The sequence below is a fragment of the Anser anser genome (assembly GCF_964211835.1).
Source record: "Anser anser genome assembly, chromosome: 6".
Classification (NCBI taxonomy): domain Eukaryota; kingdom Metazoa; phylum Chordata; class Aves; order Anseriformes; family Anatidae; genus Anser; species Anser anser.
In genome coordinates, this window is record NC_139726.1 from 22,619,290 (window position 1) to 22,644,380 (window position 25,091).

At 37.7% G+C, this 25,091-nt stretch overlaps 1 protein-coding gene across 3 annotated transcripts; it reads right to left on the reverse strand.

The window, feature by feature from the left end:
- Positions 1–863: 863 nt before the first annotated feature.
- Positions 864–25,071, reverse strand: CIRSR (corepressor of RBPJ and splicing regulator). Of its 3 annotated transcripts, XM_083842035.1 has the most exons (10): positions 24,914–25,071; positions 23,820–23,914; positions 23,211–23,284; positions 21,653–21,666; positions 21,505–21,560; positions 21,103–21,151; positions 20,772–20,889; positions 5,611–5,717; positions 4,121–4,206; positions 864–2,451 (listed from the first exon to the last, which is right to left on the reverse strand). In XM_083842035.1, the coding sequence occupies exons 1-10, from the start codon at positions 24,983–24,985 to the stop codon at positions 1,725–1,727; spliced, it is 1,398 nt and encodes a 465-aa protein (XP_083698161.1). In that variant the 5' UTR covers positions 24,986–25,071; the 3' UTR covers positions 864–1,724. The 3 variants fall into 3 exon arrangements, with proteins under 3 accessions (XP_083698161.1, XP_083698162.1, XP_083698163.1); XM_083842036.1 differs by lacking the exon at positions 21,653–21,666 and having other exon boundaries at positions 23,203–23,284; XM_083842037.1 differs by lacking the exon at positions 21,653–21,666 and having other exon boundaries at positions 24,914–25,055.
- Positions 25,072–25,091: the final 20 nt, after the last annotated feature.

Genomic DNA, 25,091 nt, shown 5'->3' on the forward strand with positions numbered 1-25,091 from the left:
GGCTACACGCAGACGAATACAACGCAGCGCCCACCGCAACGCCTAAAAGCGTCGATGTGGAGCTGCCCTTCCTTCGTCGGGGGAAGTCGGTTGCATTGCAGTTGGCACTGGTGGGCACATTCCTGTGCCGGTGCCACACAGCGACAACCAGACAGACCTGTAAGCAAGAGACCTTTCTCTGGAGAAGAAGCACGTTCCGTCACTTGTTATTCCGTGTATTTTTCATGCTGCATTTAACATGAAAATGTTCCGTGAGAATATGCCTTTTCCCCTATCGCATTACCCTGCCCATCCTCCTTCCCAGAGGGATAATATGTTCTTCACAAGAGATTTTGTTTAGATTGTTTGTATGGGCATTTTAGCCACCTCCTCCCGTTCCTTCTAAACCAGAGCTTTCACTTGCACATTAATATAGGGCCTGACTCTACTGAATTGTGCACGCCCTTTAACTCCCAGCTACTTCATCAAGAACGCCTGGAGCAACCTAATGCAAAAGCATTTAAAAGAAGGTGACATCGCTTAATGGCTCACCCTTTCAAACTCATTCACATGTGCTTAAAAGATAAGCCAGGTCACTTCCACCATATATTATACTCCATGTGATATTGAAAAACTTCGGCATGACAGTTTTAAGAAGTAGAAGTGGACTGGTAATAAAAGTCTCATTTGTCCTGTCAGTGAGGAGGGGAAGAAGGCCGCTCGTCAGATTACTAAGTACAGAGACACCTTTTCACCTGTCTGCTAACATATTTCCATCTGCCACCCTGAAATGGCAAAGAAGCATTCCCTTCACAATAAATACATGGCCTTGTGCACTTGTACCGATTCAGAACAAATTCTGGAGAAGAAGGCAATTCTTACTGTTTTTAAAGAATAAGGAGTTTTATTATCAAGTTCATCTTTATAATAGTGTGTGCAGAAAATGACCAAGAATGGTCAAGAAAAATAAGTTCGTTTCACAAAACCAGGAAGATGAATATTTACATCGACTTTCTACCACAAACAATGAAATACCTGGAGCAGTTGGGGCAGTAAATATTCTTTTCATGTCTTGAGAGCTTATCGAACAATAACTTGACATTGTACTGACACATACCAACAGGGGTTCAAGATGTTTAGATAGCCCTGACCAAGCTGTACACTGCAGGAGGTCAAAAAAATGTTGGCTACACACTTATGTGAACTCTGTTTCTCTGTTGTTTTAACTCATGAAATTGATCTCTTACGGGGAACTTTAGGAAAAATGCTTCAGTATGAAAAAAACCCAACACAACCAACTCTACAATATAATGTTTTGATATTGGAAGCAGCGATTTTATCCAGACCTATCTCAAGTGTTTGTTACCATTTAACATATCCCAGGGCTCTTCCCAAATTACTCTCTGCTTCCCCTCACAGTTAAATCTAAAAACAAAAATCATCACTGACAAAACAAAGAATATCACATGCTGCTCTGAAATATTTTAAAACACTAAAAATCAGGTCTATGAATTACCGCATGTATACAAGAGATATTTGCCAACAAGTATATTTATACAGTAAGAAAAATACCATAACATTTGTCGTAATTTACAAATATTATAACATTACATAAATGATGCTGTTGGCTTTATTTAGGAAATGCTAGTCACGGAGGTTGGAAAATGAACAGCAATATGTAATTGAGCCCTTGTTAAAGGTATTCATCAAAAAGGAGACATTTTTGTTTGCACCTGTCCCCTACACTATCTGTTTTTTTTCCTCGCTCGGCTTCTGCTTCTACTGCGTCTGTTCCTTTCTCTATATTCCAGTTTACTGCACTTGTCCCCGTTGCTCTCTCTGTATTTTTTCTCCTGTCTGCGCACATCTGTGCTGGGGCTTCTGGTTTCATTTTTCCTGTGCCGCTCTTCAGCAGGGCTTTCACTTGGACTTCTTCTTGTTTGCCTTTGCCTACTGTAACTGCTGTGACTTGTGCACGGGCTTCTCCCTCGCTTCTCATCCATGCTTTGGCTTCTCCTATCCCTCTCCTTTCTTTCAGTCTCTCTCTTGTTGGTGCTGTGGTATCTGCTTTTGGACTTTCCTTCCCCCTCACAGGAGCTCCATTTGTTGTTCTCCGCAGAACTATCTTGCTTTAAAAGTCTATACTCCTCCCTGTCTTTGTCCTTGTTACCGTGACTACTGGAGAGATCTTCATAAAGTTTTTCCTTCCTAGTCTTTGCCTTTCCTTCTGAATCGCTGCTGCTAGCCTCTGAAAACTTGTCTTTTTTTCTTTTCTTAGAATACATCTTCTTTTGTGCTGCTTTATCTCTGCTGTCAGTCTCACTATCGCTGCTGCTTCCTGAAGTCTCGCTGGAGGATGAGGAAGAGGAGCTCATCTTATGTTTCTTGTGTTTACTCTTGCTTTTTTTCTTTTGCTGCTTTTTCTTCTTTCTGTCCTTCTTTTTCTTTTTCTTCTCCAGACGATCCAATTTCCTTTTATTTTCAAAATAAAAGAGTAGCGCAATCAGACTTGTTAAGACACTCTAAATTACAGTCATTGTCTTTTAAAGTTGACTACTTTAGATGTCCTACACAGTAAATACACTATTTTCCATAAAAGCATGTTGATTTCAATCCTCTTTCAGCCAAGTATTTAAAATTATTTTAAGCTTCTAACCTTGAGCTAACCATAATTACAATATGATTTTGCAATTCCTTAATTTAAAAAAATATAAGTTTTGGCCTTATCACTAGGAATACATGTATTCAGTAGTGCTTTTTATTGTCAATCTGCTCTAGAGACTTTGGAAAATCATTGCTGCTTTTATTTGTGCATCTTTATAGCAGAGTTTGAAATTGAAAAAAAAGCAATTAGCATTAGCAAAAAGATGGAAATTGAGACTTTAAAGCCTACCTACATCTCAGAGTTCTCCAGGCAAATAATACTGCTGTTTTCAGTAACCTCTTCCGTCACAACTAGAAATTTTAGATTTCTAGCCACAATTACAATACTCTATCAGGCACACGCATTCACTGCCATTCAACTACTTTTACCTAGTTTTCTATTTTCAACTCATTGCCTTCTGTCTTTATCCTCAGAAAATCAGTGACTGAAGAGTCAAACTACTTTCAGCGCACTGAAAAAAAAATCCTTTCAGGCTCCTAACATCTAAAAGACCACATATTTACTGAAGTTCAACTTTGAAAATATAAAGTTCTATAATTAATTGTGTTGGGGCAGCAGAAGTTCACAAATACAATTTTAAATTACTCAAACTACATACACATTCCTTACTTAAAATAAACATAATATGCCTGATATGTTCAGAGAATGATTTATTATATATGCAAATACCATATGTACCTACCCTACCCATGTACCTGCTTAACCATACACCTTTCTCCCCTTTCGCTCCCCGTGTACACAACGTGTTTTTAACCCAAAAGGCTGACTGCTGTTTTAACTAGTTATACCTGTATGGGCTCTATCCCGCAGTAACTCATACTTTTCATCTTAAACATGTTCAAGTTATTTTAAGATAATGTTGCATATTAACAGAGGAAAAAACTGAGTCACCTGACATACGAAGTCAGTAGGATAGAAGCAAAGAATGAAGCCTCATTAACTTTTTATTACAACTACAGAAATACAGGGAGCTCCCTCTGCTGGCTTAGCTGAAGCAGCAAAGTACAAAACCCTGATCCTAGCGCAGTGCTGATCTAGGCCAATCATCAAGTTCACTTCAGCTGCACAGAAAATGAGGATAACAAACTTGGCCAAATTGTAAGCCAGTAAACCAACACATACAATTTTTAATACCAGAAGAAGATACTGTAAGCAAGGGAATGCAAAATAATATCTTAAAATAGCAACTGTCAGCATTTTCAATGAGCCAATTATTACTATTTCAGCATCCCAGTTAGAAATGAAGCACAATGCAAATGCAGCACAACTAGGTTAGAATGGACTTACTAAAACAGAACAGCTGAATTAAAAAAATACGTTTCATAGTGCTATTTGTAGTCAAGTGTATGTTAAACTAAGCTGACGTTCTGCTATACCGATGGCATAGAAGAGTTACAAAGACAATGTTGCACAAGACGATGATGGAATCAGAACTACTGCAGATACTGATCCCTTCCCCTAGGTACCAACACTTACCTTAGAAGTTTCTGTTTTTGTTTGGTTGACAATGATTTTAAAAATTCAACTTCTGGATCATCATCTCCTTCGCTTGCAACAAATTCCTAGGAAAATATTGTAGGATATTAATTTCTTGTATAAAAATAACCTCTTCATTCAGATTTCTGTATTAAAAGTGATGCATCTGCGTGTACCTTATTTTTTGTACAGGCACAAATATACTTGAATTACCAAGTCAGCTGAAAACTCTTTGGAAGACCGACATACTTGCTGTAAGGAAAAAAAAAAACACAACCATCCACATTCTACCTCAAAGCTGAGTAGGTGCTATAATGTGGGGGATAAACAACAGAAGTTATTAGTAACATATGAAAAATCACTGCTAGAGAAAGAAACATTTCTGAAATAGTTAATAAAAATGAGCCAATTTTGGAGCCCATATGATTCTCTAGGATAAGTCACCTCATTGTTACCATGCTTGGATGAGCAGGTAAGATGCTAGTCCTGCTCAAACCCAGAGTAATTTAGGCAAATTACTCTTCTATCTCAGTTTAGTCATTAGGAAAATGGGTATTAGCACATCTACCTTACTGTTGTGTCATTAGTCTTTAAATGTTCACAAAGTGTTCTAGCAATGCAAAATACTGTAATCATACAATCTGCATACAGTAACACAATCAAAGCATAGCTACTTTAAGACCCTGAATTCTTCAAATTATGTGCATCTGGAACACTACAGTTCTCCACTATGTTTTTATTTTCAGCCACGCTTAGGAGGGGAAAGAAGAAATAGAGATTAAAAAGCTCTTCCACACACAAAAAAACAACCATCACACCTAACATAAAGCAAACAGACTGGTATCACAGTGATCCATTTAACAGCGCTCATATGTTACATGTATTCTGGGGTGCATAGCTTTTTTAAATGCACAGGTACATCCAGTTGTGGAGACACACTGAACTGTTGATTTATTCCAGCATTTTAAAGACAGCTGAGGGCTGTTGTCCCCTCTCTATTTCAAACTTGGTCACTTGATGGCTTGATTATCCCGCCACACGAACAAAGGTTATTTCATGGTGGCTTGCGCAAGTAATATAGATATATATATAAATTTTTACACTTTACATTTTTATCAAAGCACCTCAACTAGAAGTGTACGTTCTGCAGTCTAAATAATGACAACTAAATATTTTTATTCTCAGAAATAACAGATGTAGCAATATTAAGCGGCCAAACCTGTAACTATCCTTTTATGAAAAATTAAATTTATTGTCATCCAAATGAGGTATTTAATTTATTACATACATTTTTTTTAAAAGTAACTTATGATTCACTGTTCTGACTAAAACAGAGCTGGAAAGCACAGTAAGTTTCTGGAGATTTTCTACTGGTATAGCTATTCAGCTTTCCTATGGATATGCATATTGGAAAACATTAAGTAGCAATTCACAAGCAATCACATTTAGATTTATAGACATTTTCAGCTTACTGGTAAAAAGATCATTACCTGTGATGGATCATTTGCGGTCAAGTTTCTCCCCAGTACATTTTGTTTCAGTGCAAACCCACTGTTTCTCATCTCCGCTATTAGCTCCGAGGGGTGCATTGATGGCCCTGTTCACAAAAATCACAGTTTGAATGTATCATTTATATCTCTCTACCTTTTTTGGACTCCACAGTAGGAATTCAGTTGAAGCTTTGTTAAGTAAAATCACAGCTAAATCAACTCAATAATCTTCTGCTGAGCAAATAATCAGATATGATTTTCTAAAACAGCAGTCTGGAGATTCAGAATAGAAAATAATTGCATTTTTCTTTAAGTACAAGGGGATTCTCTTATGTAACTTTGTCATGTTGAAAACAATATATTTAGGTAAGTCTAGTAGTGTATTTCTACTACAGTACAAAAAGCACAGGAAACCTAAAGAAACCAAACCATACAGTAAGACTTTTAAGTGCCTCCTCTCCCCTAAAACAATGGGAAAGTACACTGCTAATATGCCACCAATAAGGCATTTTTCAAAATGACACATTTTTTAATTAACTTAAATGTAGTAACTAACCATCATTAGAAACTTGGTATATGTATGGAAAATAAATACACAAAAAAGTTAATCCACATCCTTACTTAGTTTAGTGACCCTCAAACATGCTAGGTCTCTGGGTGTTACTGTACGTCTTTTCACAAGTTTCAGCTTAAAAATATGCAGTACGTTGCATTAGCGTAGATGTTTGGGATTAGGCACGTCAGCTTTGTTTGGATTGTTCAAGCTTGACTGTGTCACTTAACATATCCCATAACTCACTCTTTGCTTTAACTGAATACTGCAATCAGCAAAACCTCAAGTAATTCTCTGATTAGTTGCTTTCTGTTCACCCTAAACATACCCTCTTTGGTTGGTCACAGTAGTAAATTTCCATACCAGTTCATTCACTAGCCTTCCTGTCAATGAATTAGCAATACTGCATAAGGTAAATCTAGAAGGTAAAATTAGAAGGCACATAAAACTGAGCGTCGAACAGATGATTACCAATACTTCAGTGAACTAATTGCAAGTGATAAAATTAACTTAGTCTTATGGAAAATATTGATCCCGCTTTGCGGTTTTAAGAGTTTCTTAGTTGTGGAGAAGAATAAAACTCATAAATTTTTAACGTGGAAAAGCACGGAAAGTGATTGGAAATTTTTATTATGGAAAATATGAAATAGCACCTTCTCAAGACAAGTCAGCTTCACCTTTTCCTTAGTTTTCCTGTATAACGCTTTGTTCACAGAAACGAACAGGCCTTTATGTAAAACAAGAATGAAGAAGATAAAACTTCAGAAATGGTTTAAGGAGCCCCTGCGTTTCTTCACAAGGTTCTTATTTTGCCAGGCAAAGGAATTTTTTAATGAGATACCTTTTAGTCTTTCCTCGAGTTTATGTGATCTATTAAGTAGGGGCTTATTTTTTTTTCCCTGCACATACATTTTTACCAAGAGTTTTTTCTTTGTATGTGTTACAGTGTAATTATAAGCTCACTGATGTTAATGAACATATATGTGCTCTTGCATCTACAGTTTTGTTTATTTCAAATTTAAAAGACTAATCGAAGAGAAGAAACAATTAAAAGTTCCTGGTATACCTATACATGCTTGTTAACACACATGCATGTGTGCCAGTACAGAACCAGAACCAAGCCTTGTATGAGGAAGCTGAATGGAGACAAGTGCAGATTCTCAAAGAAAGACTTCACCATACCAAAGAAATCAAAACTTTAGACCTGATCAAAGCCTATACTCCCCCTTTTATTCAAAGGTGGGAAGAGCCACTGCCTAACAAAGAAAGGTAATTAACTTAGCCGGTATTTTCCCCTTGGTGTCTCAGGGCACTGTATACGCTTCGGTGTGTACTGGATACCTAACAACTCCCATAAGCGTGATTAGACAAACAGGGGAACACAACTTGTCCAAATCTATACAGGAAATCTGCAAGAAAACTAAGAGGGAGCCCCTACTGTTACAGTCATGTACAAGGACTAGAGTCAGGATCACGAACAGACAGGCATGAAGCCATACCTGCCTTCAAGAGCACAGCGCAAACTGATCTTCTAGAAATAAACCCTTCAGGCGTTCTTTGCTCACAACAACACTGGAAAGAGGTAAGCAAAATCATTTCCTCTTTTACATAAAAAGCTAATCTGAATGCATGATATTACTGATTTTTGTGCATTTCTGTCCAACTGACCGCAGTTGAGCTTTACAGCTCAGATCAGCAGATGGGAGCAGGCCTGTCAGAGAGAGGCCTACTCAAGGCCGGTTCCAACACACAACCACACACAAACTTCTGAGTTAGTTTCCATATGCTTTTTAAGAGGTGAAATCAGCACTAGGTTTAAAAAACAAACACACATACTAGGTATGCTTAAAAGGAAAGCAAACTAGGCTAAAAATAAATTTATGAGTTCTGCTTCTGTGCTTATTAATGGCATCAAGGAGACACATTCATGGCTCCATCTGCTATGTTTTAGTTGCAAGATGGTACTACTATAACAAGGACAGCTAACGAATCACTGTTACTCCTCTTTTATGCACGTATACAAGCTACATTAAACACACCCACAGAACCCTGCGACTAAAGTGATTTTTGAATCAAGTTATTTCTGTTTTGGTCTCCCTTTAATTGTGGTGAGGGAACAGTAATTTAAATTCATCCTGGCTTGTGAGGAAATGCCTCCATGAAGCTTTTTTACATATATTAGTTTTTCTATAACCAAAGGGTTCAGAAAACACTAGAAAATAAGTCCACCCCATAAATGAAAGCACAGTAAAAAACACAGTCCTATTTTACAACCCTTTACACGCAGACTGGGGCCAGGCATGAAACAAGCAGACCAGGCTGCTCTGTAGCAGTGTTAAAAGATGCGGGTGACAATGTGTGAACAAAAAATAACACTCCTTCCCACACTATAAAATTAAGTAAGATATTTCTCCTGGCTTATACAAACAAGGGAGACAAAAACAGTAAAAACCAAAACCAAACACTGAACCTCACCTAACACAGGTCTGAAAAAACTCTTAACTCCTCAGAAGTGTCCTTGGCTTATTAGGAGCTAAAGCTAAAACTGTGGAGCCACCAGCGTGCTTTCTGGTAGAGGGCATCTTCCTTTCGTTGGTGTGACTGGCCGTGGAGTCATGCTTGTTAGAGATGTGACTGTGCCCACTGCGATCAAACCGTTTACTTGGTAAGCCAAAGAGGTAAATCCTTTCAGTTTATCATTGACTTATGACTACACTTAGAACATCACCCTGCAAGATCTTCAGACAAAATCTGAAGTCAACTATAGCTATGCATCTTCCTTCAGTTATGTTCTAATTAAATAAAAAAACCTGTATGGTTTAACATGGTAAGAACAGATACTAAATTTAAGTTGAGAGGCTCTTGGCTAAAATATTGAGAACTGATGCTAGCTAGGTATTCCTTGGACAGCATCCAAGGAATCATTCATACATGAAGATAGAAAAATACTTTGTGTACTGTGCAAACTGACGCCCTCATATATGTGTTTCCTTATAGACTTGTGACATGGTCTGTGAAGAAGCTCGCTGAATCATCTCATGCAGGTGAAAAGGTCTGGAGATGACATTGTGTCATGAGTTGACAGCGAGTTAGATATAGGAATCCTGTAAAAATAGCTGATTGCTAGGACTTCTAACTACTAGTCTTTCAGCATTCATCCATCAGCTAACTAAAAATAAGTTCAAAGCTATAATGTTTCATCATCTGTTTCTTATTCTTTCTGAAACAAGTCAAATACAGTACCTTGCTATTTTTGAATATGACTATGTGTCAAGCTTATTTTCTGGAATTTACATTTTGACAGGAAAAAAACCCTAAAACTTTTCCAGATGACACTTGTTTAAAACTGAAACATTTATCTTTTGTAAAATTCAGTCTCAGAAAAGCTTTTTGCTACATATTGGAATTAATTGTATGCTGATATCATACTTATTTTTGTGTGTTAAGACAGGTTGTTAAGTTTTCTGCAGCTACAGGTACTTAAAATTATATTAAGGACTTGCACAAAACAGGCTCCATAAATAAAGGCTCACAAAAGCATTTTTAAAATATTTTTTCATGGTCTTTACAATTCTCAAAGAACAATGTTTTCAAGCAAACAGGCTACCGTTTATTCCTCCTTCTTACTTCTCAGAAAAGTTCTTAATGCATTAATAATTTCTTCTTTTTAAGATAGTATTTAAGGAAAACATTGAGATAGTTCAGTTGACTCAGAGGTAGGGCATTAAATCTGGTAACTCAAACCATTCAATGAAGAGTGAAAAGAGGGTTTTTAGTCTTCATAAAGTACAACCTGAGTGCAACCTTAGCTTGACAGCTGTTGGTGCATCTCTACAATATTCATACAATTAAATAAATAGAAGAGCTGTAAATAGAATTTTTCTGAAGCGTATGTGAGCATCAATTATGCTGAATTGCAGAAGGATATCACACCAAGATTTCTACAACATTTTGTCAATTTGCTTTTATAACAAAGAGCACTCCAATTTCTTATCGCACTTAACTGAGATCAATTTAACAGAATCAATTCTGCTTCTATTAAACAACCAGGGGGCAATATAATTCTGGATTTCAATTACTAAATGCCTAGCTTACAGCAAGCTCTCCTACCCCACATCATTACCCCCACTCTCAGCCAAGAAATGAGAAAAACCTATAGCTGAAACTCATTTTCAGTTCTGTCTGTACTTCTCATGAAGCAATGCGTGTAACACTTTGTTGTTGCCAGAGTATTTCCTCTAATGAGCATGGGCAAAGGACTCCTCTTGGGAGAACAATGCTAGCTGTAGCACACCATCCAGCAGACCTCCATTAAAATGTCTAAAGCACATTTTTCAAATTACCCAACATTAGAGAACAGTATGTTAAAGCCTCTTTTCATAACAACCGTGATTAAATACCACTTTTTCTACAACAGTTTCAGTGGCAGGAAGGACAGACCATAATATTGTGATTGCCAGTATCACTAAAAATAGCACTTTTACATCTATCTACTCATGATGCATACTCTTGACAGTAACTCCTCAATTTATCGATAAAAGCTTTCACTGCTGTCACCAGTACAGATGAACAAACTGAAGTATTCTTTGCAATCGATTAAGTTTCTAACGAGGTTTTTATTATGGAATACGTATGGAAAACAAAGATATAAGAAGCACTAATATTGTAACCAATATTCCCACCTGCAGCAAGGGAAATTACAGCAACCAGTTGCGCTTACATAGTGGTTGCTGTTATATATTGTTACAAATTGAGTAGACTATTCAATTAAAAATACACAAAAAAGAAGTAGATTCTTCATGGTGCCATTTTAATTACAACCTTTAAACCTTCATTTTAACTAATGCTCATTTTGTGTGTCATCAAACCGGAATATCCAGAACACATTTGGAGTTTTGTAGAGCTTTCCTATCCCAAGAACATGTTCTGGTGTGGGATATCTTCTAGTTTACAGATGTGATCGTTTTAATCTAAAATATCACATCATACCATCCGACATCTCGTAATTTCCTAATGGAGAGGCAACTCATATGAACATAAATGTGAAAAAGCACACTGGCTGATATGCTAGCCATTCATCAGTATACTTCACACTCAGTATACTCCCCTCTATCAATTTTTAAAGTCACCTATGAATCAAGAACAAGATACTCTCAAGACTTATCCTTTATAGCCATGTAATTTTTGTTAACAAAGTAGACCTAAGCATGTTGTCATCATTCTTTCTTATGTGCATTTTGGACAGCACGATGCCATAATTCTTCCAAATTGAAATTTGATTTTCTATGTGACAACAATATTAAAGTCATGCTCTGCTGTTGAATCAATCAATCAATCAAATTGGCAACTACCACTCAGACTTTAAAACCCCCTCATTAGTGATCCTTAAACAAAACAAACAGGATTTTATTGAATTATCCATTAAAGATGATCTGCACATCCTAAGTTCACAAATGATACAACTGAACTGCAAACAGCTCTTTCACATTAACTAGGTGTTGGAAAACCATGCTGCTGGTGGGTTTTAGCTTAGCACCATCGCAAGAAGGATGAAAATAGTCTCAATTCAGAATGTTACCTTCTCTGTGTGGTAGCAAATGCCTAACATTTGGATACGAGGCTTTTTAGGTTTTGCTTCAAAACAGAAACTAATTTTCAAATTCACACGGACAGGCTTGTCAATAATATATCCATACAGCTTTTGTGTTCTCCACACAGTTTGATACGTTCTTTTTCAGATGACATAAAATGAACTGAGCATAATCACACTGCATCTTCTGTGAACTTTTATTGTGGTTATGACAGAGATAAGAATAGACATTTCTTATTTATCTAAATGACAAGGAGTTATTATCATAATTATGTGACCATGATCCTGGTCTTGAAGAACCCAGCAAATTTATGCTGCCTCCACTAATTCGTAACTGATCATTTTTTACTGATAATTTTTTCCATCTATTTCAGAGATGACTGCATTCAGACCATATTTACACTTCAAAGCAACTGCTGCAGTTGGCATTGAGAGAGACGAATGAATGCAAAAACTGGCTTTTAATTAGCTTTTCTTCGAAGTAGCTGCAGTTTAGCTGAATTTAACACTTTGCCATGCTTTTGTCATAGGCTATTTCAGAGAATCTTGAATTTCCTTTTTACTTTTTTAAGAAGTAAAAACCATTTAATTTATCAAGCTGCTATAGCAATCCATATTTATCGCTCAAATGCCAAGCAAAAGACTTCTAATAGAAATTTGTATGTTATGCATTCACACCAAATACAGAGGCTTCTTCTGAAGCATAAATGGAGGATTATTCTAAGATGTGTCAGTTCTTGAACTATGTGGAGATTTTGTTAGGGCTCCTACTGTTCACAATCAAAGGTCTCAGCTGCAGATCATAAAGGAAAGTTTCATACACTACGTATTTCTACAGATGACCATTAATACAAATGGTCACAGTTAGCATATTCAAGTACCTTCTCTTTGTTAATACAGATTCAAGAGAACACTTAAATCCATTCCTGCGTTCCCAATACAATGTAAATTTTTATCTGTTGAAAAACAAAATGTTACTATACTTGTCACTGAAAAAATGCAGTGAGATTACAGACATAGTAATATAGACATAGATTTCATTTCTCTTGGCTCAATATGGTTGATAATTTCAACAATTACCATGGAAAGGAATTTTACACCCCAAAAAGCTGAGATCATCAAGTGACAGACACAACCACAGTTAGCTCAGGTATACTCAAAAAAATGCCATTGCTTGGCATTAACTGAGGTGTGTTTTTTTTTTCCCCAAAAAAAATCTTGGTAGAACATCAGACTCTGGATATCCAGTCACATTTTTACTATTATTTGCCTGAATTATCCTTAACATTTAAATCATGTTACAGTACTTGCTTTTCACTGTAATTTCACTGGAGGAATTATGTATGGAGCCAGTGGACCGCAAAACATTTGAAGGATTTCATACTAGAGAAGGATGCCCAGAACTTTCCAGGTTTAGGTTTCATAGGCCAACAACGTAAGTTTTGTTGTTGTTGTTTTTTAAATGTTAGTATCCCAATTGTTCTAACTAGAGCATTCACAAAATTACCTCCCCATCTGAGACACTGGCCTTCTTTCATAACATAGTAATGCCTTTTCTCATAAGACAGTAATAAATTGTTTCCTAGTAGGTTTTTTTTTGTTGTTGTTGTTCAAAACAGATATAATTTAAGTTGTAAGCGTTTAAGCTTTCATATCTTTTTAGCAATTTCTTCCCTCCGCCCCCTTCAAAATGGCAGAAGAAGATAGATTGCTTGCAGAAAAAAAAAAAAGTATTTAGCTCATCCAACCAAGGCAGTTACAGGCAATGTTGAAGTGAATTAACAGAATTACTTCAAAACCTTTTTGCACATAAAACCTATGAGTCCCTGTTCTAATAAAGTCAAAGGTTTTTTAGGCCTCACAAACAAAAAGTATCGAAAAGCACAAAAAACAGATGTTGCTGATTAATAATCTAAAAAAAAAAATGTACAGGCAAACTTTCAGAGGCTACTGACATGTTTTTCTCCTGGCATACATTACATATTTTATACATGCATATACACGCAGTTGCACAAAGTCAGAACCACAACAGGTATTTTCATCTTGTCTGAACTTTGAAAGTTAGGATTCTATCAGTTAAAAAAAAAAAACAAAAAAACCAAATCAGTTTAGCCCAAAGCAGCATTTTGATTGCCTAATTTAACTTTGTAAGGGAGAAGTAAATCTTATAAGTTGGTCTCTGTAAGCCTCACAGCTGGAGCATTCTAACACTACTTTGCAGTTTCCAGCGATCAAAGTAAGTTACTTTATATCTAAAACTAAGAATTTCATAATGGAAATAATGCAACACCAGGGGGTGCAGTTATCATGAAATAATTACACTCCTGGGAGATTACAGACAAGGCTGTACCCCAGGGGTGTGATTATCCCATGATAACCACATCCACTGAAATTGCCTTATTGCAAAAATAATCTCTATTCACTGGTGAGATATTATTCAAAAGGCGCTTTTTTAATGGTAAGATTATTATTTTTTTTCCAGTATGAATTACCAGCTAGATTAGTAAAGCAGTCCCAGAAGCAAAATAACCAAGCCACCAAGCCTAAGTTAAGGTACTGGTGGTAATTATTTTCTGTTTGCTGGAGCGCTGCAGTGTATTTCAGATCCCAAAAGATAGCGGTCTTTTTTCCTTGTAGAACAGAGTTCTGTGCCAAACGTGCGTTAACCTGCAGCAGTTCCACCTGAGCAAACCAAAGTCAACTGCTCTTTGTATGCAAGTTACGCAACACTAAAACTGATTGGTGATTGCTGCTGTCGTTTAAGTGCCAAGAGGAAGATCACAATGCAGTCGTCACATAAGATCAATTCAATGACAAATATCTTTCTGCTGAAACAAGAGAACTGCAGTTTGTAGAATATATGGGAAAGAAAAAGTGATGGTTATTTATGATGCTTGAAAAACTGTAAATACGAGATGAGTAACTCTTTCCTCATAGGGAAAAAGAGCAAGAACTTTAGGTAATGCAATTAAATCTGACGTAGAAGTTTTATTTTCATTCATTTTTAACTCAACCATTTCCCTTGAGGTGAAAAAAAAGCCTGAGCCCAGATAAGATATTTTACTTTGCTCTCTTCCTGAATGAGGAGAACAGTAGAACAAAACACATACTGCACTTGTGTTAATTGCTCTTTGATATCTTCTTTGCCTGTAGAGATGTCAAAGGAAACAATACTGGCTATTAGAAGTCAAGCGTACAGTTCTCGTATCTGCAGTAGAAGAACAAAGTAGAAATTTTTTTGAAGCACCTTCTAATGGCAGACTACTCTGGAAAACTTCTGTCAACAAACAAGAAAGGCAAGAATGCTGAAATGCAGTACCTGTGCTTTTTTGGCAGGTCACCATACAAACCTCTAATTCACCGTTCTGCTCACATGCTCTTTCCCTTTAACATGAACTACTCATTTGGTAAAACAGCTTCTGCATTAGTTAACTTTTCATTCAAATCACGAGTCTTAAGTCCTACTGAAACTTACTGATTTGGGCATTTAAAGATACAAATTACCCCCTGTGCTTTTATTAAATTGAAGATGCCATACAAAGAAGATCTTTGAATGTCTGGTTTTGGGGGAAGAAAAGGAAGGATGGGGAACGGCTGCTGCTTTTGCAGTTTTTAACTCAGTAATTTAGTTTTCCTAATAAAGCAATTTTCGCATCATTTTCTGGGAAGAGCTTTTGCTTTTAACCAAGGAAAAAGATGAAAGTTTCCCTCCTATTAGGTGAGTGCCAATCCTTTGTAAACGCATCAAGATTTGTTAGCAATACTGTGGCCTACCACTGTCTCCTTTCCAAATTAATTAACTGTTCAGTAATGTTCCTGAGAGCAGTGACCATTCTACACAGGAGATTTTTAAAGACTTCAAAGTTATTGCATGATGCAATTCAGACATGAATCCAATTAGTATAAAACTACTCACATTTGGGTAAATGCGGGAAGACAGCAGCGAACAAGACAGAGTCATCTACCTTCCTTTGCATTAGGTGTGCTTCTCTAAAGCAGAACAGCAAGGTTCAGAAGAACGGGTCTGTTAGAAGCCTTCCACAGGGAACCCACACCATTTCTTACAAGATACTTCTCGAGAAATCAGCAATGTCAATGGCCATCTACTATCAGATGTACTACCACAAGGTCAAGGGATCTCGAGCACTAACTACTTTAGAATTTGCTACCAGCCAGGATGATTTGCAGTATGTGGACTAGCACCTTCCAGCACTGTGCTGATGCATGCTGTTCTAACAAGGGAGAAGGATTTTCAAAGTTTTAAGAAACCTAACCTAAAAGTTAGGTAGTGTGACTACCAAGCATTGCCTAGAAAAAAATATTCAGTCCAATGAAAAAAAAAATTGTTAGATCATCTTTTTTAGGACGACAAGACTACAAATCAGAATAAGCGCTACTAAGTAAATCACTTCAGAGCAACAGAGCTCTTTTCAAGGACCCTATCTAAAAATTCCAAAGATATGCTTTTAAAAAAAAACAACCAACCAAACAACATTTTGATGACTTACAGCCTAAATTGGATCCTTCTAATAAAATTAATTTAATACATTAATTGTAGCCCTGGCATATTAACTGTTATAATTAGTTTTTATTCTTTATCATGTCTGTATTTCTCCAACAGTTATATTCTTCATTTATGAGACAATATTTATATTTCAATTTCCTAGCAAACAAGGTAGGAACTGGCTTTCAAAGATGGAGTTACTACATAAGGAATTACTTCGTGACCCTTAAAAGCATTACTTGCTTTAAAAATTTAGTCCAACATTTTTCAACTCTCTTTAGGGAGCCAGTTGCAAAAATATTCTTACTCATCTAGCTGTTTAAAAAAAAAAATGTAACGTTAAATACACACTCCAGATTTACTATATACTGTAAGTAGTCGCTCCCTATCCTTGAAATCCCTACTCCTTCCTTGTTCTCTTCAGAGAGGCACGTGTTTTCTTCTACATTCTAGAGATGAACAGACAGCTTCTGAAAATTATTCTTTAGAGTTTGAACCATGCAAGCCAAGGGGTATTGCACTTTTTTTTTTTTGGTGCTGAGAATCACAATAAATGAAAACTCTGGATTATTTACGCAGTTTCTATTTTTTTTTAAACATGGATATATTTATTTGTGACAAATTGAAGGGGGGTAAAAACAAAACCAAAAGCAGTTCAAGTGCTTTTGTATTTTTAAACTTCGTTTTCAGTTCTTAAAAAAACCAGATGTTTCATAAGAAAAAAGTATCATACACAAGCCCGTCCCTTACAAAGCAGTATTTTCTGCAGTTCTAGCTAATCAAAATAAGAATGGCGTGGCAACAGATATTTTCGAAGTACTGTAAAATAATCAGAAAAAAAAATAGAAATTTGGTCTAGAGACATAAAAGCAGCTTAGGAGTAGGAGTGGATGTAATTACCAATAGAGAGAAGCAGGAAGAAGCAGAGCTTGAAGAAGTGTGTCTTCCAGATGAACGGAAGTTCTTAGAGGTGCAGACTGATTCAGCATTAGGGCTAATAAAAAAGCATTGGGTAGATGCAATGAAAGGATACAAAGAGCAATAAAGAGAAATTGTCAAAGCCAAGATTATCTGTGGAGGGGGACATTGATCAGAACATGACAGGATTTGTTTTTTTAGTAGCGCAGTGTCTTGTTGGGAAATAAACACTGTCTTCACAGACTGACTTACCCTCAGTTTAGGTTAACTTTACAGAGCTGACTGGAGATCCACAGCACAGACAATTATTTACTCCCATCCCAGACAACACAGGAATGGTTTCAGGGTTTAGTTCAGAAAATACTATTTATATGAGACATAAGCTTAATCTACTATATCTATCTAACAGATCACAGAATCACAGAATCATCTAGGTTGGAAAAGACCTCCAAGATCACCCAGTCCAACCTCTGACCTAACACTAACAAGTCCTCCACTAAACCATATCACTCAGCTCTACATCTAAACGTCTTTTAAAGACCTCCAGGGATGGTGACTCAACCACTTCCCTGGGCAGCCCATTCCAATGCCTAACAACCCCTTCGGTAAAGAAGTACTTCCTAACATCCAACCTAAAACTCCCCTGGCGCAACTTTTGCCCATTCCCCCTCGTCCTGTCACCAGGCACGTAGGAGAACAGACCAACCCCCACCTCTTTACAGCCTCCTTTAAGGTAACTGTAGAGAGCGATAAGGTCGCCCCTGAGCCTCCTCTTCTCCAGGCTGAACAAGCCCAGCTCACTCAGCCGCTCCTCGTAAGACTTGTTCTCCAGACCCCTCACCAGCTTGGTCGCCCTTCTCTGGGCTCGCTCGAGCACCTCCATGTCCTTCTTGTAGTGAGAGGCCCAAAACTGAACACAGTACTCGAGGTGCGGCCTCACCAGAGCCGAGTACAGGGGCACAATCACTTCCCTAGACCTGCTGGCCACACTGCTTCTTATGCAGGCCAGGATGCTGTTGGCCTTCTTGGCCACCTGGGCACACTGCTGGCTCATATTCAGCTGCCTATCAACCAGTACTCCCAGGTCCTTCTCCGCCAGGCAGCTTTCCAACCACTCATCTCCCAGCCTGTAGCGCTGCTTGGGGTTGTTATGCCCCAGGTGCAGGACCCGGCACTTGGCCTTGTTGAACTTCATACAGTTGGCCTCAGCCCATCGCTCCAGCCTATCCAGATCCTCCTGCAGAGCCTTCCTTCCCTCGAGCAGATCGACACACGCACCTAACTTGGTGTCATCTGCAAACTTACTGAGGGTGCACTCAATCCCCTCATCCAGATCATCAATAAAGATATTGAAGAGGACTGGCCCCAGCACTGAGCCCTGGGGGACACCACTAGTGACCGGCCTCCAACTGGATTTGACTCCATTCACCACAACTCTTTGGACCTGGCTACCCAGCCAGTTTCTAACCCAACGAAGCGCACGCCAGTCCAAGCCAAGGAGCAGCCAGTTTCTTGATAATCTATAATAAGTTACGCATCGTAAGAGAATCAGTGAATTCAATAACTTGTGTTCTCACTAAACTGCGTGCTTTGTTTACACTCATGGAAACTCCAGAAGTCCCTAAGGGTGCATAATTTAGCTTGTTTTTAAATCAGATTAAGATTTAGAAAAGCTGACGAAAGGATTGCATGCCTGAGGTTAGAAAAAGCAGACAACCTTTTTACTGCTGATCTAATTAATGATATTACTACTTCCTATAAGCCTTTTATCTGCTATTAAATCAACAGTTTGTAATTGTTTAACTTTACTACCAGTGTTTTTACATATAGTTTTCCTGAAAGAGACAGAGAGAAAGAGACAGAAGTATTATCATCACAGCTGATTGTTTAAATCCAAGAACAGTGTCTAACAAATTATATATACAAACCCTGATCTGTCACCCGCTCCTACTTGCTGAAGTCCTTCCTCTCAGCCTGTTAAGAAGTCTGTGCTCAGCATAGCACACTGTCTTCTAAGTTCCAGAGTCGAAAATGTTAGGTTATTTGTACAGAATGAGAACTTATAAATAGTTCTACAGCTCTTTCCTTCATACAAAATTCATCATGTGCAACCTCTCTTAGGCTTAAAAATGGCTGTTTGGAAAGCTACCTGGAGACAATCTCTCTCAGTAGGAAACACCCATGCAGTCAAACTTTGCCTGCATCTAGATAATTAGTTCGGTTAGATTTGAAGCAAGTTGTTAGTCTTACATTGACATTGCAAAGTGTCCATTTTACACTGTTATGAATAATGAGTCCATTTTCAAGTTTGTGCAAGCATGCACAAATGTTTTCAAGTTTCCCAGCCAAGCACTCCTGAAAATTACCCACATAATTTGAACTGAAAAAAAAAGTTCTGCAGCACAAAAGCATATCTGACACCTACAGCTGCACCATGTAATTCCACCACCACCAAACGCACCAAGCACAGTTTCTTCTAAGATAAGAATGAGGTAAGAAAATGATTTAATGTTATAACTTATTGAATATAAAGGCTGTGAATGTCAACTACAGGATTGCTAATACAATGGTATAATCATCAGACAATGCCTAAAAGCACAGGAGTGTAAGAGGCACTATTTCCTTTAACTTAAGTCTTCTACGCCTCATCTCAGAGAAACGACATATCTAGGTAGTCTAATTCTGAAAGGCAAGATTGTTGGTAGGCTAAACGTGTAATAAAACTAAGAGCTACTACATAAAATAGATAACCTGAGGAAAAATAGAAGAAAAATGTTATCAAGTGTGCAACTGTAATGGTATCCCTGCAAAACTGAATACATATGGCACGCGATCTTAAAATGCAAAATAAGTCTGAAGACTCACCCATGTTACCAGGTGTTTCTTAAAAAAACACAATTTTAAGAACATCAGAAGTGTTACAAACTTGAGTCAACTTATAGAAAACAAACTACTGTAGGCAAACAACATTCAATTTGAATGTTTATATCCATCCACTTCTTTAAATTTCATCTAACACTAACAGAAAACTTATAAAGGGAAAAAAAAATGTAGTTCCTGAAGCAACAATAAGCCAGCTGAGAGGAAACCGGGCATTTGTAAAGATGACTTTCAATTACTTGTCCATTTATTTAAGAACTACATATATTAAAAAAACAAAACAAACTCTCCTTTTCCCCCAGATGATTGAAAAAGACACACTGCTACATTATGGATTTCCAAGCAGTTTGTCCAAATCTGAATTTCTTGAACTGGGCCAGTCTTTGACAATATGGGGTTGTTGTTTATTTTTGTTTTGTAACAGATATTGTCATTCTTATATAAACAATTTCATGGCAGCTTCTGAATTTTTGCCACAGATAGAATTAAAGGCAACAGTCTTTACAGTTTCTTTTTAAAATGTGTTACTAATTAAACAATTAGATCCCTAGCTTTTGAAGTAATTTGAAATTAGGGATAGCACAGTTGAAATAGAGAAGCATTTTCCCCATTTTATTAACCCTTTCAAATAAGATAAACTTAAACCTTCCAAATTAAACCTGACGATTTTCCCCAAAATTTCTAACCAGACCCTTTGAAAGGCATTCACCGCCTACCTGAACCATCACTGGAGACTGAACTTGCGTTAATTCCAGAAAGGCCAAATAAAGGACATTCTCGATCAGTGTTTACATGACCCCACTTGTGGCATTTAATACATCTCACATTCCGCACCTAAAAGGAAAAAAAACAAACAAACAAACCATAATTTACCTAACAATACAACCTAACGCTTACAGAAATGTACATGTTATTAGGCATAAAAAAGCTTTTAAACTCACTGATAAGCAGATGATAAAATTAAGAGAGTCCATGTGAATGTTCTGCAGTTAGATAATATTTGAAATATACCCAAGACATCCACAGAGTGAAATTTATGTAACTTGCCTGGATACCAAATGGCTGATCTCTGATATTCATATCATCCTTAGCATATCTGTTACACAAACACAAAAAGCAAACACGTATTAAATTCACTTTTTTTTTTAAATCATCACATACAAAACTATTTTGAGACCTTTTATTGTTAAGTGTACCCATTTCAGAGATATACTTCTGGTAAACGTTGGCTTTAATATATTTTCAAATATGGACATAAAATTCAAACAAAAACTAAGCTGATCAAGGAAATGGTTCCAGGTTTAGAGGTTTTACTAGTTAACTGTGAGGACGTGAAAGGGTTACACATACAACCTGCTTAAAAAGAAGAAAAAGTAAGAAAACGAAGAGGTTATGGAAGGTAAATAAGAAAAAAAATATATTTCTTCGGATAAAATTGAGATAGCTTACTTTTCTCGAGGGGCGACTTTTTGCCATTCAAATTTGTATTCAGTCTCTCCTTCTTGCTATAAAATAGAAAACACGGCAAGTTTGATTCTTAAAAAAATAAATTTCAAGTAAATAGGTAGAAAACAAAAGAAATGATGTAATGAAATACCTCTTTAGCTTCCTCTTCAAATTTTCAGAAATCATGAAAAGAAAAGAGATGATACATTAATTATACACGTAAAATGCAGCTGTCACCTAATCTGGAAACAAAATATTTTATGGTTTATACTAATACAACAGCACAAATACTCAGAAAGTAACAAAGTAAATAGAGAACACTAATAAATAATCAGCTTCTAGTATGTGCAGTTACAAATCCTTTGAAACCGAATCTTCTCTTAGAATTATATTGCTTTGATATAGAAGCACGAAAAACTTTAAAAGCGTGCCAAAGCAATGTTATACAATCAGGCAGCAGAAATGTCCTGGAGTTGGATTCTAGAATGTAAAGTTTTCTTTGCTTTTCAGAGAGATAAGGATTTGTTTCATAGTCAGTTCATCTGTCATACCAGTTATACAGGGAGTTGCCCTGGTAGGTTATCATTAATTTTATAGTCTATCCAACTAGAATTCAATAGATGAAGCATAGTGGAGAAACCTAACCTATATTTCTCAAAATAAATTAGTGCCTCCTACAGTACAGTACTCTGTTAAAATGCGTTTCTTCACTAGCCAATTTATAAAACTGAAATTGCAATTTATGAAAGGTTTTCCTCTGACAAAGTTTAATGTGATTCCTAGCAGACACGGGCTTACTGCAAAGCAGGTTCAATTTATATTAAACTTAATTCTTTGGTTAAAAGGATCTCAAAAACACCCTAAAAGCTACTTAACAAAAACTACTGTGTCATTCACTGTGTCAGTCCCATTGGCCCACACTTATCAGTACAGTTTCATGTTAAAAGGGTCATATTTAAAGCTTTTAAAGATTTAAAAGGTCATATTTCAGTAAATATGATGAAAATAAATATTTCAGGCAAATATGATGAAATATTTTGGCTATATTATTGCAGATAGAATTGAATATATATATATATATTCAAAGATAAAAATTCAGCTCGGTGGGGACGGTATTCAGTAACTCCTATTTATGAATCTACTAAACACAGTCACAGACCCATCAGAGTTGGATCATTCAGTATTTATTTTTTTTTATAACGCTTCATTTAATTAACCCCTTGATACCTCCCATGCTTGACATGGATCAGGCTGAATTTTGAGCAGAACTTTTCAGCAAAAGTGACCTTGCTGTTTCTAAAAAGGAGAGCAGGCCAAAACACAGGTTTGTGTAGCCTGAGTTACTGTGTTGGTAAGGTCTAGTTAGTGTTCCTCCTGCAATGACTTCGTAATTGGCTGGAGAAACACCTTTGGTCAAGGACTGAATTTCTGCTGTTGCCATAAAAGTTATTTTATCTTTTTCTTCTCTTCACATTGAACTGCTGCTTAAAAACAATTTCTCAGTTTAGGAGAAATCAAACTATTATGAGATCAAAATTATTAAGTACTATGCATCTCCACATATTCCCACAGGAAGAACTAAAAACTATACCTTCTAGCATTAACTCACTATGAAAATGTTATTTTAAAATATAAGACACTATGCTTGTTTCTTTGGAGTGATTTTAGCTTTGCAACACTGTTTGCTCACAACCAGGAAACCAGAGTACCTTTCTTTGCTCCAGGTGGGGCCTCATACATGAAATTAAGACCATTCTTCACACGCTCATCACCCATAAGCAATCTACATGAAAAAGACAGAGTTTGTAGTGTTACACACAAAACGTTCACATTGGTATTAATTATTGAAGAAAAAAAGAAAGAAACGTGCAGCAGAAAATTGTGATAACAACTGGAAATATTTCATTTGTTAATCTGAGCACCAAATGCTGAATATCAAAAGAACAGAGAGACCAGTCAATACTTCTGCATGCTCCACTGTGTACCAAAGATCACGTTTCAGACACGACTGAAACACAATTCTGTTTTCACAGAATTACAGAAGACAGATGCCTGTGTGATCAGAGTATGTCGCTGTACAAGGTTACCTACTGTTCTGTTCAACGTAGCATGTTTTGAAATGAAATTGAGGACCCACATAAACCATTTGAAAGAAGTTCTTTTGACTTCTGCTTAAACAGACAATAATACACAAGTCACTGACCTCACCTACGGTCAGTGGCAGACAGTCTGTGAAATAACTCACAGTCAGATGACCTTTGCTGTCATGAAAAGAGGAGGTGGAAGAAAGAAGCGCGTGATGGTATGCCAATTCTCACCTGTTATCATAGGATTCCTGTTCTTTAAGATACTGTTGCATTAATTCTTCTTGTTTCTTTTTATCATATGATATTTTCTGTTCTGCCATCCATACCTAGTAAAAACAAGTAAGTTTCTACTTTAAACGAACAAGAACCTACGGTAAAACAGATCCATGTACAACTACATCACTTGTTTAGTCTACTGTAAATTAACTTTGTGTAAAAAATAAGCCAAAACTTGAACAACAATTCAGAAATAAAACATGTGGAAAAGTTCAGTAAAGCAAAAAGAAAGTAAGCTCAGAAAATGCCCTGGGTGTACCACTGTACCGGCACCTTGTCCCCCAAGGCTCAGGGCAGACCCTGATCAGACCCCAGGTTCTCTCGGGAGCTCTGGGAACGGTGCAAATATTTTTTCTGGGGATGAAATCTCTGCAGCCAGGTCAGGCGAGAGGGGAAATACCGGGAAAAGGAGGGCACACCATGCCAGGTGGGGGGTTCCCTGGGCAGTGTATGGCGTCTATTTATCTAGGGAAACACAGGTTCAGAAGGCGAAGCCAGGAAGAGTTATACAAGCCCGTGAGGAAGTCTCAAGCTACAACTATTTTTAAGCTTCTTTTTCCTGCCTCTTCCTTCCCCTGTTTACTAACACTTGCTTTTCCAAATCAAAATCAACGGCTTGAAAAGATAACACTGACGACAGCATCGCCACGACAGGTTAGCTTACACCAAAGGAGACGTTTATTACAGAACGAGAACATCAAAATAAACGCGAACGGCTTCTGAATTTCAAATTAACGCCTAACTTAACCCGGCACAGTCCTCCCACGCCGATGATCTCCTGTGGACGCGAGCTTGAGCGTAGCTGCCTGGCTCCTCTCTGATCCTCCCCGCCGGGGGACAGCGCCGGCCCGAAGGCTCGCAGCTCGGTGCCCCGCCGCCCCCCGCCGCCCAGGCCCCCCCGCAGGCCCCGCACGGCTCCAGCCACCCCGGCGCACCGCCGCGACGGAGCAAAGCGCTCCGGGCACGGACGGGCCTCGCTGCCGGAGCAGCGGCTCGGCCGGCAGGCAGGCCCCGGGGCCGGGCCGTCGCCCCCCCCGGGCACCCCTCACCTTTTTGATGTTGGACTTGGAGGCGGGGTGGAAATCCTTCTTGCACATGAAGTTGGCGAACGACTTCCCCATGGCTGCGGCCGCGGCGGGGGGAGCCGCCGGCTGTCCGCGGCGGGCCGGCTGCGGGCCTTCCGGGGCGGGCGGGCCTTCCTCTTCCTCCTCCTCCTCCTCCTCCTCC

Excerpts from the sequence above, each read along its gene's own strand:
- CIRSR (XM_083842035.1), bottom strand. The coding sequence starts at position 24,985 with ATGGGGAAGTCGTTCGCCAACTTCATGTGCAAGAAGGATTTCCACCCC. Across the intron at positions 23,915-24,913 it reads CCAAGTCCAACATCAAAAAG|GTATGGATGGCAGAACAGAA; the intron begins GTGAGGGGTGCC and ends TGTTTTTACTAG. Across the intron at positions 4,207-5,610 it reads CCGCAAATGATCCATCACAG|GAATTTGTTGCAAGCGAAGG; the intron begins GTAATGATCTTT and ends ATATTTTCCTAG.